Raw genomic sequence first — 16,832 nt, 5'->3', positions numbered from 1 at the left:
CACACACACACGCCTCTTAAAGAATGACTAGCAGATGTGGACAGAGCTTTTTCCTTCATCTAAAATTAGCTGCGATAGAAGAATAGCAGGAAAGCACACAGGCTAGGACTCACAAGCAGGAGGGGTGGAGCGATGGGATGGAGAACTGATGGAGTAATAGACTAGAAGTGGAGGAAGGAATCGGTTGATGGGACTTACTGAAGTAGTGTGTATTTTTGGTGCTGTTCACATGTGCTGCTGACGCACAGGAACCACCGAGGGCACAAAGTACGCCAGCACCAGCGCCGGAGATTTTGATTGCGTGTGGATTACTGTGTGCTGAATCATATAATGCAAAATAAACTGAATGAAATGTTCAGCAGAGGTCATTAAAGATGCTGATTGAATGTCTGCTGTGGCCTATTAGTTTCAGTCTTGATGTCACCATCATCATGATGCAATGCTGCTGTGGGAACTTCTCATCCTTAGTTTTTGTTATTATGCGTCTATTAGTATCTTGGAAGCTGGAAGTTGTACACAGCGCGAAAGTTGCATCTTCCCCAAGCAGCAGAAAGGTGTTAAGGACAACAGCACTGGTTGGCAAGCTGCCTGCGTCCCCTGTTCACTCAGCACCCAAGGGCCCGTTTACAGTGACAGGCCACCAGCCTTCTGCTTCATGGGAGCGTGTTGATTTGGTCAACAAGTGATTCTTTGATGTTGTTTTCTGCATACAAGCACTGTCAGTGTACATTTTTGTTTTGTAGAAAGTCTGCACAGCTCTTATTTATGGTTTGCTTTTTTAGTTTGGTTTTTTTTAGAAAACACTCTGGTGTGTGACTGTGTGTAGTTTACTACTCACTGTGAATACCTTGTGAATGTGAGCCATCATCAGCAGAGTTAACAGAAGCAGAGTTAACAGCAGCAGAGTTAACAGCAGCAGAGCAGCGAGAAAAACATGATTCTCCAGGGCCAGTCACCTACTCCACTCTCACCCTGTCTGAACAAACAGCATGCTGCTCACAACAAGAGACACACAACATGCACACACATCGTACATCCAAAGACTTCCCATTTGAGCTTCTGAGTTTTTTTTGAAGGGGAGTGCGAAGATGGATTTTTCTTCTGCCTGTTTTGTCATCAGGGTATCAAAAGTTAGCATGTAAAATACAATTATTGAACATTAAAGTTCCACACAACTAAGTGGAGGCCAACTTTTAATTAATCTAAATTAATGGTATTAAAAAAACTGGAAACTGTTTAGCAGTGGATTTAAACAAATGCAAACCATGATTCACACTTTTCCCTGGGCGGATTCTGCATTATCAAAATATTGAAAAAATGAAAGATGCATAGTATGGACCTCCAGAAAGCCCGTGGTATCCATCATTAATGTATAATCACTATAATAAAGACTAGTAGTTGAATGATGAAAGGAGACTTATGGATAGGGAGCTGCCTGCAGCCTTTCTTGATCAACAGCAGGATTAAGGGAGGTAACAAAGAATCAGACTGGACTCTGTGTATAAGGGCCATTAGTACATTATCATCATAAAGAAGTACGTTTCAGATAGATAATCTACTACCTGTCAACAGACTTGAGAACAAAATGACAAAAAGACAAGAGATGAGTACCATACATTTCAGCCTAAAAAGATACATACATTTATTCAGAAGTCTGTGCAGTGAATATCTTGTGTTGTTCAGTCAGGTCTGAGCTATAGGGCACCAGACGCTTGATGCACTAAAGAATTATATAAACATACAAAAAATAGCATATTTATATCTACAATAATAGTTTATATTCTTATTATGAATAGTTATCACATAGATACACAAACTTGTAGTCCAGTCTATCATGTTAGGTCAGCATGTGTCGGAGCATCACACCGGCTCTTTTATATTAACTCAGTGTGGACTTTAGAGGCGTTGAAGGGTGTAACTTTCTACAAATATGTTGGTAGAGATGCAAAAATGTCTTTAATAATAAAAGTACGTAACTTCCTACTACTGTAAATAACTGTGTCATCAGCGTATACATAAACAATCTGATCCACGCTGTTTATAGAAATGCAGAATAATGGTGACACATGATTAGAAAAAAAAGAGGAAGTGATGCATGTGGCTTATACACAGTACACAAATCATGAAACATAATTGCATCATCTACTGTCTTTGAATAGTCCAACAATGCTGCATGATGATGCGCCATGTCTGAAGAATGAAATGGGTAAATCACAGCTGCTGCTGCTGTTGTATGGCAACGTCCAATCACTGTCAAGGGGATAAATACTCCAGCCATTTGCAACTTTCTTGATTATAGTAGGGCTATTTTTGGAAATGAGAAGAAAATGTGTGTGCCAAGCTTGGCTGTTACTGAATGGCTTGAACCTTCATTATTTAGTTAACGTCACCTGTCATCTGGAAAGGTGTGAAGATTCTGGGCTTTGTTGACGGTTCAGTGTCATACAGTATTTGCATCTGAATCACAGGTTTTAGTCCGTGATATTGAGAGTGGCCGCTGTTTGAAACCCACTCAGCTTTCAGAAAGGACTGATCGGCCAGGGACATTTCCTTACTCACAAATGCATATGAGGATCTGCTGTTAATCCGAACCCGACCAAAGCATTACACCAGACAACTTTTGACTTTAAGATGCAATACAAATCCCACATCTGTAATATTACCACTGATTAGGAACACAGTAATGAAAATGGTGGTAGAATAAAGGAGAGGTTCACATAGCTTACAGCAACAGTCAGGTGTCCATGTGTGTTGAAAGAGATTTTCCTGGCTGTAATCCTTCCTCTTGTTCATACTGACTGTAAAACTGTTACTTTCATGTAAATGATGGAAGCCAGAATCCACAGTGTGTCCACATGGTCAGTTTGTACAAAGTGTATCTGGGGCTTATATGAGGTCTCAGGAGTCTGAGTTGGTGATATGACCTTTATATCTACCTTATTTACATTTTTAGCATCAATTCCTCTCCCTGTTGAACCGTGGTGGAAGTACAGAAACAAAAAGAGCGACTTGGGCACTATAAAGACTGTAAATGTTGAAAGATCTATTTGATTTGACTCATTTTACTCATATTAGCTTCAGATAAACTTTTAAATATATCTTTGCTTGGAAGAAGGTTTTGGCCCCATCACTTTAAGAGCATTATGAAGAGATGATGGTCAGTATGAACAGGAGGGAGGATTATGACAGTTTCAGTGTTCAGGCTCCTGAATTATGGTTTAATGCAGCCTTGAAAAATCATGAACTCGTCCTTTAATGAAAAAGAGTTAAAATGGGATGTGTAGATTAGTAACTGATGTCGGTCTCTTGGTAACGTTTTGGTTTCTCTTTCATCTGGTGAGCCCTGATAAGTTTTACTTCAAGGAAACACTTAAACACACAACAAACAGCCAAATATCAGATACAGTCACATCTTGTGGAGAAAAAATATCGTGATGATTTTTTTGTTTTTGTTTTTATGCCTACATTACACAGTCCTAATTAGATTTTAAAAAACCAGAACACAAGCAACTCTTCCGAAACGTGTGGTGTAAACATCAGGTGTCCCACTGCTTTGTCTCTCACTTGCCATCGAGCATCCAGAATGCTAATCCACAGAGGAATGTGTCTGCTTCAGACGCTACACAGCCAGCCTCTGTGCGTGTGTTCATGACTCAGTTCTCTTTTTACTTCATTTCATAATGTTGTTTATTTCATAACGTCGTAGAAAGGGGGGAGGAGAGGGGGGGGGGGGGTCACAATGAAAGTGCTGCCCGTCAAAGACAGAGAGGCCTTGCAGAGTCTTTTTGACATGCGGCGTGTTTTTCTCGTCAGACTCTGTTTAACACCGGCCTTGTTGCCAGCTTGTTGCACGACTGCTGGGTTGGTTTATAGTGGAGTCTTGTTTGCCTTGAGCAGCCTTCGATTTGGAGAGGATGGAAAAGTTCTGTCTTGTTCTCAGCCAAGGCTAGTGGACACACGCATGCACGCACACACACACACACTCACTCACTCGTATAGCGCAGAACTCTGTCTCCTGACGACTACCTGTTGCTGGCAGATTCAGCCTCCCACTCTTTTTTTTTTTTTTTTTCTCCTCTCCATCTCTTGTTCACTCTCCCCTGCCCCACACTCTTCCCTTTCTAATACCTGGTCTATTTGAGTCTGTGTTCCAGGCTTGAAAGGATTAATTGCCGTTTATGCTTTATTTTTTTGTTCTGTTCGTTTCTGGGGGGGGGTTATTTTTAGGCCTTAAGTGTCTGGTTGCTAGGAGACAGTGTGAGAGAGCAAGAGAGATAGAGAGAGAGACTGAGAAAGAAAGGCCAGAGAATGGAGGAGAGTTTGCGTTGTGAAGACTGAATTACAAACACATTCACGCACTGAGTCAGCACTGACGCACGCTCACACACATAAATACACACACACACACACACACACACACACACACACATACGCAGGGTGTTTTAGTCTGTTATCGTGGACTTGTTTTTCTGGTTCTGTGTATCCTTTCACCGGGTCTGTGCTCCGTGTGTGTGTGTGTTACTGTCAATTTATGTTTGGAAATGTTGGCTCATTTACAGGACCTGCTGTCACACGCACTCCTAACTGAGTCTGCAAGAGTCACACATGTTTTTGAATGCACGCTCATTTGTTGCAACAGGTGTGCCTCAATTTTCAATTCTTGTAAATATTTTCGATCTTTGATGTAATTAGGGGTAGGGTTCGGAGTACGTATGTATACACCTTTTTTCTCTCTCTCTCTTAATACTCGCGTCTGCTTGCGTTTCCTGTTGGCATGGGAAATTTTGATTCTCGCCAGATTTTACTGTGCTGGCAGACACTAAGTGCGATCAGAAATTTACACACACGGACACACACAGGAAACAGATCTGTTGTTGGGGTGCACAACAGTTGCTAACTTCCTGTCCCGCTCTAGTGGCACATTCCAGGAAACCACCTCCCAAAAGTGTCACCTATCTCTGAGACACACGCTCACACTGAGATCTCTTCCAACCGACAGACGTACGATTCAATTATTAAACAAGATCAAATTTACTCCCGTGTGGTAAAGTTGCCCTTTTTAACTCCTTTGGGTAATCAAAGCCACATACATGCTGCCACAGGGTCCCACGTGTTTGAATGATGGCCAATGTGGGGAAAAATGGAATAATTGTTGTTATTTGTCGCTCCATACAATCATAACGCGAGCTCATATCAAGATGTTGTGGGTTCACCGTTCTCAGGTCGAAAATGAATCATAAGTTATGCAAACTTCAGCAGTGTTAGGTCTTTAATACATTTGTTTGGTTTCTATATAATATTAGCAACTAGAGAAAAAAGCTTACTATAATTTCTCAAGCTGGCATCTTCAAATGTCCTTTTTAATCCATCCAGCAGTCCAAAACTCAAAGATGGATATACGTTTATTGTCATGTGTGACTGAAAACAATGAAATCCTTACATTTGAGGAGCTGAAAGTTTTTGCATTTTTGCTTGAAAACGGACTAAAATGTTATATGAATATTAAAATAGTTGCAGATTAATTTTCTGTCATGTGATTGATTTGATGGACTAATCCTTTCAGCTCTAAAAGACAAGTTTAACTCTTGCATGTCTGAGTAAAATCCACATTACATTTTACACAGAAATAGAGATAATCGTTATTGTAACACTGCTGTCCCTGTGTGCACCTACACACTGAAACGAGCACGCAGCGAAGCACACAAGTACAGGCAGTTGTGAGTGTAGGCAGTGTGCTGTTGAACCAGAGGTGAAGTGTCAACTGGCAGCTCTCTGCCAAGCTGTTAGCTGGAGAAGTACATTAACACCAGCCTGTGAGGTAGAGAGACAGAGTGAAGGGGAACAGAGGCGCCTGTGGCCTGTAACATGGCTGTGTTAGGCCTTAACAGCTTTTCCCCAAAAGTCACTTTGAAGGAAATTATTAGCCCATCATGGGAAAAGTACAGTGTGTTTTTTCATATTTATGACATACTGAATTTGTTTACTTCTTCAGCTCGTATGATATCTACAGCGCAGAGCCGACGTTTTGACATTTTGAAGCCAGATATTAATGTAAGAGGTTTGCAGTGTCATATTTACATTCATCACACATCTTCTGCGCTACTACAAAAGAGTACTGCACATATAAAGGGAAAGGCTCTGTTACTCAAAAAGTCAAACTATGAGGCTGTCACTACGAGGGTGTATCACAGTAATTAATCTGGATTTTTTTTTATTGTAGTCTATTAAACATTCTACTTACACGATAATAGGTGTTAATGGGTGTTAAGTTGTGATCTTGGTCCTCGGCAGCATGTTGAAGTGGTGTATGTGTGAATCTTAATGTGTGTATGTCTAAGGAGAGAGGTTAATGTCCTGGGAGCAGCGCATCACTTTGGTGAGAGTAAATATACCAAACAGCGTCCTGAGAGCAACAAGACTCTTCCCTCGCTGACACAATATTATTCTGCTGCTCTTAACGCACTCTGGGGATCGCACACACACACACACACACACACACACACACATACACAGGCTTGTTTATGAGTGTGATTACACAGACGCTAAGTCCAGTGGTCTGTCCCACCTGAGGGCGCATCAGGTGGCTTTAATATGAGCTCCCTATTGTTTTGTTCTCATACATCCTGCATACATTTTTTGGCTACAAGTGACTTTTCCTCTTTTAGGGAACTGGAAGGTTCCCGTGTGAAAAGGCTGGATAAGGTGTGTGTATCTGTGTGTGTCTCTCTGTGTGTGTGTCTGTGTGTGTGTCTGTGTGTCTGTGTGTCTGTGTGTGTGTGTGTGTGTGTGTGTGTGTTTGTGGCTTTTCTTAGAGCTCCTAGGAGAAGAAGCGCCTGTTGTGTGTACATGTTGCTAGTAGCACAGGCTGTATAGCGTGTTTAGTTGTCCCTCGTGGTTAGATACTAGACCACTGGGTCCTCACAGCCTCAAACAACGCTCTCATCAGCCTCTCTACAAACCAGAGGACCCTCTAATGTGATCAAATAATCATTTAGTTTTATCTAGTTGATAATTAGTTAATCTATTGTTTTTGTTTGTTTTTCTTCCTTTTCTTAAACTTTATTAAGAGACTCTTGTCGTTTTGAACATTTAAGTCCTGTAATTACAAATAAGGTATATTTAACTGATGGATTTCCTCCCTTTTCCTACTTTTTTGACTTCCATAAGTTTTACATTTGTTTCACTCAGTATGAAAATGAACTTCAAGCTTCCTTTTTTTTTAGTTGTCTTTTTTTGCGGTCAAATCTCAGCCGTACAGCTGCGGGACATCCCCTGCTTACGTCAGCTTTAAAAAAAACACATTATATTATACATTTTCCCCCTAAAGAAATGCTCAAAATGATTCATCGTTTATCAAAATAGTTAAATTTCTGTCTAACCGTAGAAGTTCTACTTTTTTACATTTGACACAAAAACTCACTTGTGTTGGATTAATTCTGTTGAGCATGTTTCAAATCTCTGCAAATTGTCTTTCATAACATACTGAGATTGTTGGAGACCTGCGAACACTCAGCTGCAGTGTAAACTAATTTGTTTATGGGCTAAAATATTCCAAAAACCACTGTTACAGCCCTGAAAGCCTGCAACATAAATTCAAACATCTGTCATTTCTAATAAACATCTCAGTCAGTTAGTGTAATACACATAGGCTTAGTTTCTGCTTTCAAAGTGAACCCTGAAAACACACACACACACACACACATCAAAGCCTTTCCCTCAACTAACGGATATTTGAACCATGTTGTGATTTAACAAGCCGTTTGCAATCCAGCGGTCGAGCATTAGAACTGGATGTGAGGAGAGGATTTTGCTCTGGAAGACTGGATACCTATAGACTCTCATATCTTTTTTTTTTCTTCTTTTTTTCTTCTTTTTTTTTTTAACCCTCATCGCTCCTCCCCTACAATTTCCTGGAAAAGACGTGTGTCTGTTCACTGGAAAGACTAGCTATACAGAGCAGAGTGCAGAGAAACTGAATTGTTCATCTTACATCATGTCCTTCTCATTCTCTGTCCCACTTGTGCCCCCATCGCCTCCTCTTCCTCCTTTTCAGCACTTCTGTACTTTCCCTCTTCTTCCCATCTCTCTCTCTCTCTCTCTCTCTCTCTCTCTCTCTCTCTCTCTCTCTCTCTCTCTCTCTCTCTCTCTCTCTCTCTCTCTCTCCCTCCCTTGCTCTCCCACAGTTGAACAATAACCCTAGTGTGTGTGTAAGTGTGTGTGGCTATTTTTGGCCCCTCCAAGGCCACAAAGCACTCTCTTCTCCCTTGCTCTTTCTCTGTTTCTCTCTCTTCTACGGCTATATGGCAATGAGTAAGAAGCCTATAGAAAATGTAGACTATGGCGACCTCTGAGAATAGCTGAGCAGCCTTCGAGGCTTACATGTTTTTGTGTGTGATGTGTGTTAAACCGCTCGGAGCAAGCAGGTGAGGCAGGGGTGAGAGCATCGACCGGCTCATCGCGACCTCCAGCGAGTACGACTCCTTCAAGGGAAATTAGTCTCCATCTGTGTTATTCACAACAAGGTGCACATCTGTGTCTCTGAAAGATTGTTTCCAAACCAACTACATCTACGCGGCACGTTACAATTAAACTACGCTGATCACAAACCTTTACAAATTAGCTGAACATCGCGCACTTAATCATCATTATCTAACTCGGCAGAATTGAAAGTAAAAACTTCAGTCAGTTATTCTTCTAATCTGCGTTGTTGTGAGTGAAAAACACGTCTCTCCAAATCTGATGATTTTGATCTTTTCAGATAAACTGTTTCTTAGTTGAAAGAGAAAATTCTGCCACTGTTTAAGCTAAATAAACCATTCAAAAACAGCATGGGAACATCTGAAAAATACATAGACACAAAGTCGAAATTTTTTTTTTTTCTGAGCTCATGGAAAGTTGAAAAGACAGAGAGATGTCTTCATCTGTTTTATTCTTCTACCACTTCTTGGACAGAGATCAGCTTCAAAGCAACACACTGAAAATGTATTCTTTCTTTCACAAGTAAATTGCACAAATTGGTAATATCAAAGCTCATAATGTAACAATAAATCATTAATAATTAATAATTTAATATCAAATCAGTATCAAACATTGATGCTTGCACTTCTCTTATAAAGTTGATATTAGTCAGACTATATAGATAATCTGAAAAACTAAACAAATACATTTAAAGTTTGAATTTCTCTCCCAAAATATTCCCATCACTCTTTTGTCTCATGTATTCTCACTTTTGTCTCTCTCTCTCTCTGTCTCTCTCTCTCTTTCTTTCTTTCTTTCTGTCTCACTCTCTCGTCCTCCTATAGTATCGGCCTAATGAATTTTTAATGGACTTGGTGGGAAGAGTCCAGACACTTTGGGATTCAGGCTCATGGGTTCTGATTACCTCCTCCCTCCTCCTCCTCCTCCTCCTCCTCCTCCTCCTTATGCGGAGCCCACCCTCTTTTCACTCTTACTTTCTCTGTCTTCTTCTCCGAGTCTTTTATTATCCCTCCATCCCTCCCCTCCACCTCCTGGTCTTGTGTTTCTGTCTCCTCTGTTCCCCGAGCTCGTCGCTTCAGGCACTTTCACTCATCCAAGCAGCTGTGACAAAGACAAGGCTGTGTATACTTGTGTATGAATGTGCTATAGGCAAATACTGTCTGTGTGACTGTCTTTCCCTATTTTAGTGCTTTTTACAAACTCCGAGAGCCAACATTGACCCCCCCCCCCCCCCCCCCCTCTCTCCTCACCCCTTAACCTTTACCTACCTACCTATATACACACACACACACACACTTGCACAGGTCGTTTCCCACATCCACGCTAAAGCTGAGTTGAGTTAAAGTAGCCCGGTGCCAGACAACTGCCGCTAATAGCTGCTCTGAGGCCCCGGCCCTGTGTGTAAAATCCTGAGTCTGCACTGTTAGTTTGGCACAGGCCTGTCAGTTGATTTGCTGCTGAGTCGGACTCGCAGCTCTGGGAATCTCTCCTCCTCATCTCTTTTCTCACTCAACTATTTCGTCTGACTGCCCGTCTGTTTCTCGCTACTTCCCATCAGTCCCCCCTCCTTCTTCTTCCAGCATATACTAGATACTTCAATCCTAGGTCAGGGATCCAGTCAGTGACTTCTCTCACGCTGAGTAGTTGTCAAACACACTTGAATGACTGAAGCTTCATATTAGCTTCAATTAAACTTCTAAATATATTTTTGCTCAGAAGGAGACTTGTGGATATTTTGGCCTTCATCACTTAGATTGTAAGTGCATTATGAAGGAATCTAATGGTCAGTATGAACAGGAGGAATAATTACATTAATTAACCAAAACATGTTTCAAAGTTCATTTTGATTATTGTTTTAAGACAGACTTAAAAAATTGTCAACCTATTAATCAATTCTAAAACTTTTCAATTTGTTTTTATTCATGATTTTTGTGCTGTCAGAAAGGCTGCTGAGAAGAACACAGGGCAGATGAGGCAACAATGAAAGAACGACACTGGTCAAACTCACTGTGAACTCCCCAGAAATAGGACGAGAACTTGTGTAACTGTGCCAAAAATGGAGCAGACATGTTACACAGGAAATCTTACAGCACTGTTGACCAAGAAGCTGCCCTTTAATCAGCATCAACACCCTGCTCGCTCCTTCACAGCTCAGCACATTCTCCTTGCGCCTTTTGTCATTTTCTCTTTCTCTTTCTCTTCTTCGTTCTCTTTTACTCTTTTCTCACTTAGTTGCAGCACTTACTGTCTGTGTGTGTGTGTGTGTGTGTGTGTGTGTGTGTGTGTGTGTGTGTGAGTGTGTGTGTGTGTGTGTGTGTGTGGGTCATGTTTTTGGACCGGAGAGCTGTGCACATAACTGAAATAGCATCAGTGTTAGAAGTCTGCTAGAGGCCGGCCACCAGGATCACGTAGAGGAAAAGAGGCATCCGCACTCCTGGGGGGGAGGAGGAGGAGGAGGAGGATGAGGGAGGGAGGGAGGGATGGAGGAAAAAAGAAGAAGGAGGAGGAGGAGGAGGCTGAGGGGGATAAGCAATTTGACCTGGATGACAACAGACTACCAGACGAGCTATGATCTCATCGCTCCCTTAATCCTCCCCCCTACCCCACCCCATCCCACCATCCCCTTCTCCTCCTCCTCATCCTCCTCCTCCTTCCTTCCCTCCATCCACCCCCTCTCCAGTCATTGTCTCTCTTTCTCTCTCATCTCACTCTTGTTCCCCCCCCCCCGATATCCCTCCCCCGTCTCTTTTTCTCCTACTTTCTTTTCTCTGTTGTGCTCTTGTCCCACCGCTCACCCCATCTCATCTTGCCTTCTTCTCTTTCACTTCCAACCTCCACCTCCCTCCCTCCAGCCTTCTCCTCTTCGTCCCCCCCTTTGCATCACTTTCTACCACCTGCCCCTTACTAGTCCCAACTCACAACACACACTCACACACACACACACACACACACCTCTTGACGCACTTGCACTCTCTCTAGTGTCCCAGGGCAGAGATTAGACGCAGCCCTATCGTCAACCTTCCACACCAGTCTCTACATTATTGATGCCAAGTCTGTCTATGTGTATTTGTCCGTGTGTGTGTGTGAATGTGTGTGTGTGTGTGTAAGAGATAGTGTGAGAGTGTGTGAGGTTTGTGCATGCATGCTGTAATGACTATCTGGTGTCTCCCCTGAGAAAGAGAGAGGGGAGAGAGAGGGGGGGAAAAGAGCAAAGAGAGGGAGAGTTGAGGTCAAAGAGGTTAAGTGTGGTGTGGAGGGGGGTTTAGGTCACACTCTACTCCTCTCCCTCTCTTCTTCATCCTGATGCACAACTTCACACACACACATACACACATACAAATTCCGCTGAAATTCTTCTTTTGGGTATACGAGGCTGATGAAACGGATCAGTGTGCGATAGTTGATCTAGTGTGAGTCAGGACAACTCAGCTCGGGTTGGACACAGAGTGGATAAAAGGACAAAGACACCTGTTCTTGCTCGCAGCATTCCTCTACTGTAAACATAATCCCTACCATGTCTCCCACACACACATACACACACACTGGGTCAGTCAAGTCGCTGTTGCCATTGTTTCATCAAAACTATGCAACAGCACAGAGGACATATCATCTGGGCTCTTTGATGTGAAGGTTCTGGCAGGTAAAAGGATGAGTTACACATACAAAAAAACAAAAAGTAGCCGACACTCTGACTGGTGGTTTTGATATACGCTGTTGCTAAAGAATCGATGACAGCAAATAGTGCCTCATTTTCAGGTAGAGTATGTCCTCTCGCTTTTATTCTCATACACAGACAGCCTGAAAGTCCTCCAAGTATTTATAAGGGATCCATTTCACGCAGTGACCTGAAATATGATGTGTGTGCGTGTGCGTGTGTGTATGTGTGGTGACCTCTGTGGTCCACGCCAAAGTCAAAAAGATCATTACAGATGCATTTTTACAGATGGTACACAATTCACAAAGTCACAGACTCAAATTAGCACATTCACAAACTCTGAGATAGTTTTCTTTTGATATTCATCTGCTTATGTCTGTTTGATGTGCTCAGCTTGCTCATTTCAAGACATGCAGACGGTTACTCACACAGGATAAACTCTCGTATTCGTACTAAAAGTCATCTACTGTCAGCCATTGAGCAGGTTTATTGGAGCTAGCGAGACAGCAGCACCTCAGGGTCATTGGTCAAGATAGGGTCAGCACTACTCATTTATTCATCTCAGCCAGGAGCAGCCACTTCTTGACTTCAACAGCCAACATCACTTTCTGTAAAAATCGTGTTGTCCTCTGCTGTGTGTGTGTGCGTGCGTGTGCTGTGTGAGTGTGCGTGCGTGCGAAGGATTGTCTGTGCTCGGTCATGGCGGTGTATTTGTGTGTGTCTCTGTGATTGTAGTTCACTGAGGGTTTGATAATGCTACAAGAGTTTGTGTGAATGTTTGAAAAAGAAGGGGGAGGGTGGGAAGAGAAAAAGGAAATAAAATGAGTGAGTGTTGTTTCATTTGCATGTAAACTGCTACCTACATGTGAAGGACTGGAAAGTCTGAGAAATAACCGCAACAAACAAGACAATTTATGCACTCGTGGTCATTTCACATATTGAAATATCTGTTTTAAGGAACGATTATCTTTCTCTAGAATATAGCGTTCTGGTTGCGTGTGTGGCCAGGCTGTTGATTGCACCATTGGTCTCCCACGATCTGCACATTTTTTACCACTAATAAAATCCTGTCTGGAATATTGAGATGGAAAATGTGTAGGCATCTTGCACATTATTTGACTGTTATTCAGAAATCTTTATTTTGAATGGCAAAATGACTCCTGAGTAGGTGGGAATACTGAGTGATTTATGGACCGTGGCTCACAAATACATCGCTGTAACTGGAGGAAAATCACCAAGAAAGGGTGGTGAGGAAAAGCTAGTAGCCTACGTTAAATTACTCATTTAACGTAGGCTACTAGCTTTTCTTCACCACCCTTTCTTGAAGAGAAGAAGACACATAGGAAGGTAACTTTCCTCTGGAAACTTAAATGTGTCTGCCTCTACACTGCAATCGAACCAAAAAGTAAAGTAGTTCGTCATATTGATGATATGCTCCAGTAGCAACACTTATATATACAGATTCATGGAGGTCTGGCAGATGTGCTATCAACGTTATTTAGTGTTATGCAACAGTTACTAAATGGTAAGAGCCGGCTAGTGCAGCAGAGATTATCAGGGCTATCTATCTCCGCTTCAGGCTGTCATCCAGTAAATCCATTGACAGGCCTGCACATCTATAATCTGATGATTTGGGCCTGTTTGTTTCCCAATCTGCAGCCCAGCCTGTCTCATTTCCTCTGTTGCCATTTGCACGCTGTGCAGTAAAACACATGGCAAACACTGGCTTCATGCTAGCCTTATAGATCTTTCCATGTCCTCCCAAAGTAGAAGGTAATAATACACATTGTGTGAAGAAAAATGGAAACCACAGACTCTTGTAAAATAATAGCCCTGTAATAAAAACAATTTTTCTGAAACTTGTGAATTTTTGATAGATTTTTATAGTGTCAGAGGGCTGCTGATTCAACTCATTTATTGTTTTTACATGGGGCCGCTGTTTCTAACATTTCTGCTTTACATATGCACTTTAAAGCAGTCCAATATAACATCACCACAGCTTTGAATTACAGTACAGCATTGAGTCAACACATATGTGCACACACACACACACACACACACACACACACACACACACACATAATTAAAGCAGCATTTTCAACTGAAAGTGTAAGGTAGCGTTTATCAATGTCTATTGTACTGCATTGCATTAGGTCGTAATTTTCTGATAGTTCATTGTAATGTGATGCTTTGTACTTTATTTGCACCAAAAATAATTAAAAAAAACAACACCAGCAGGACTGGACGGCATTAAATGTCTTGCACACTGACGCTGAAGCAGGGTGAATGCCTTCTCTTTGGTGACTCAATCTCCTCTCTTGTGTGTTTATCTGCACTCTAACGATGATTGTTGATATAATCAAATCTAGTCCAGGCTATATCTGGCTCAATATTACACTGTAATAATCAGTTTTGCTTGATCGTGTCAAATTTTCTTGACCACCAAGGCAACAGCATGTAAGTGGGAGATAAACACAAACACAAGCAGAAGCGCTGGCACATAAACTATTTCGAACTTGTACATTTGGTCACACACATGCTCGTATATCCACGCCCACCACGTCTCCTTCTGGGTCTCTCACTCTGGGTTTCCTTCAAGCAGCGGGTTTAGAGATGAAGGGACAGACAGGAGAGATGACTGGCCATGTTGTTTTCCTCCGGTCGTAGGAAAGAGTGACTGCATGAGAGAGGAAAGAGGTGGAGGAGAGGTGGAAAGGTTTTTTTTGCTTTTTTTTTTGGGTAGGCCTAACTGTTCCACAAAGCCCTCTGACAACTTTCAGTCGGCCTATTACAGTTTCAGTGTGTGTATGTGTTTCCTGTGAGAAGCTACTGTGGTGAGGTGGTGACCCTATAACAGCAGAGGAGTGTGGTTTATATAAAAACCTTTAGATGGTCTCAGTAAAATCAAGATCAATTAAGGTTTTTAGTCAGGTTAAAGCTTTTTATACTGCTTCTCATATCAGTGTTTGTAAGATCTCTTTCCTTACTTTCTCTCTTCTTAAATTTTCCCTGCCCTCTCTCTTGCTCTCCACTTTGTCAAAATGTCCAATAAAAGAGAAATTGCTTGAGAATAACCTTAGAAAACTGCTCAAAGACTGACTGTACAATAAAAAAAAGGAAAAAAACTCAGGGAATGGGTGAAAACAAAACTTAAGTGCGATGTGAAATATGAATGAGGACACTCCACTCTGTGCTTGGCTAAGCTGCTCCGTTATATGTGATCTATACTTGGCTAATGGCTAGACACCCATAATCCTCTTTTCTCTTACAGACATCACTCACCTGAAACAGCTACAATTTCTGACTCCTACTTGTAATCATATCTTAGTCTTTTCTTTTCATTGCCTCGAGCAAGTTATAAACAGTCTGGGTTTCTCGTGATAAATCAGTATGAGAGGCAGTCTTGTCAGCAGAAAATATGTTTTTACAGTTTAATTTAAAAGTACATGTGCGTAGTTGCTCACAGTGACCCATATTAACCCTTTACACTCTCTGTGTCTGCATTACAGGGTTTGCTTTCCCAGAATGGGCCTACAAGCCCGAGTCGAGCCCCGGGTCCAGGCAGATCCAGCTGTGGCACTTCATCCTTGAGCTGCTGAGGAAAGAGGAATATCATGATGTCATCGCCTGGCAGGGGGACTACGGCGAGTTTGTCATTAAAGACCCAGATGAAGTGGCCCGGCTCTGGGGGGCCAGGAAGTGTAAACCCCAAATGAACTACGATAAGCTGAGCAGGGCACTGAGGTAAACTCTAAGGGGGGTGGTTTCTGTGTGTATGTGTCTGTGGGAGTGTTTGATCATTTATGGTTGTTTGCTTCTGTTCCTGACATTTAGCTTGTGTTCTGTTTGGAAAGCAAATACACACAGATCAGCTGCTTCCCAAAAAGCTCAGCTGTGCCGCACGACAATAATCCAAGTAATAATAAAACCTTATTTTTACAAGTCAGCATATTCACAAAAAATGGGTGCGCTAAACATGTACCATATATTCAAATTTGCATTTACCATGTGCCACTGCTAATTTGATAAGACATGGCAATCAAATCATATAAAACATTATTATTCATTCAAAATAGCCACGGAGCTAGTATATATCCATACTGCACGATGAACAGAGGAGTGGAGGAAGAGGAAGAAAATTAACTCTAATATAAGTAAAATATTAAATTATGTCATAATCACTGACTCGTTAAGGGGCCGCCCTTCATTAAAGGTAGAGTCAGCGATTCTAATCCAAGATACTTTTGTCAAATTCAGTGAGTATCTCCACCAGAACAGCTGTCTGTGTGAGGACTTGATGGTTTTCCATCTACAGCACTCATTGAATGGTGGAGGAGGACTGATGAATTGGAGAGAGGCTGTGGCTTGTTCACACTGAAATAGTTTTTTCTCAGTCCAAGTCTGTTTGTGTCGTGTTTAGTAAAGCGTAATCTGAGCAGGCAGCTGTTTGAATCACACAAATATACCACTGTATACGTGTTATGAACTTAATAACCGTATCAATGAATCAATAAATACAAACGTTGATTTCGTCCTGGGGAGCCGATATGCAAACTATTTTGACTTTGTAAATTTCTGCTGTCAGTCAGCCTGTTGAAGGCAGCTTGTCTGGCTGCTGTCCTCACAGCTCTCCAGGAGCTGCAGCTGACAGACTTCTGTGGACAGAGACACTGAATGCAGCTCCAGTGAGAAGTGGGGA

General features: G+C 41.9%; 1 protein-coding gene across 1 annotated transcript in view; it reads left to right on the top strand.

Moving 5' to 3' along the window:
* The window catches only part of erfl3 (Ets2 repressor factor like 3), a 47,715-nt gene that overhangs the window by 15,884 nt on the left and 14,999 nt on the right, over positions 1-16,832 (top strand). Inside the window, exon 2 of the mRNA XM_053326418.1 lies at positions 15,643-15,877. Coding sequence (XP_053182393.1) covers positions 15,643-15,877 — 235 coding nt within the window. The remainder of the gene's footprint in view (positions 1-15,642; positions 15,878-16,832) is intronic.

This window comes from Scomber japonicus, chromosome 10 (genome assembly GCF_027409825.1).
Source record: "Scomber japonicus isolate fScoJap1 chromosome 10, fScoJap1.pri, whole genome shotgun sequence".
NCBI lineage: Eukaryota > Metazoa > Chordata > Actinopteri > Scombriformes > Scombridae > Scomber > Scomber japonicus.
The sequence above is the reverse complement of the archived record's forward strand: the minus strand, read 5'-3'. Positions and strand labels throughout refer to the sequence as shown.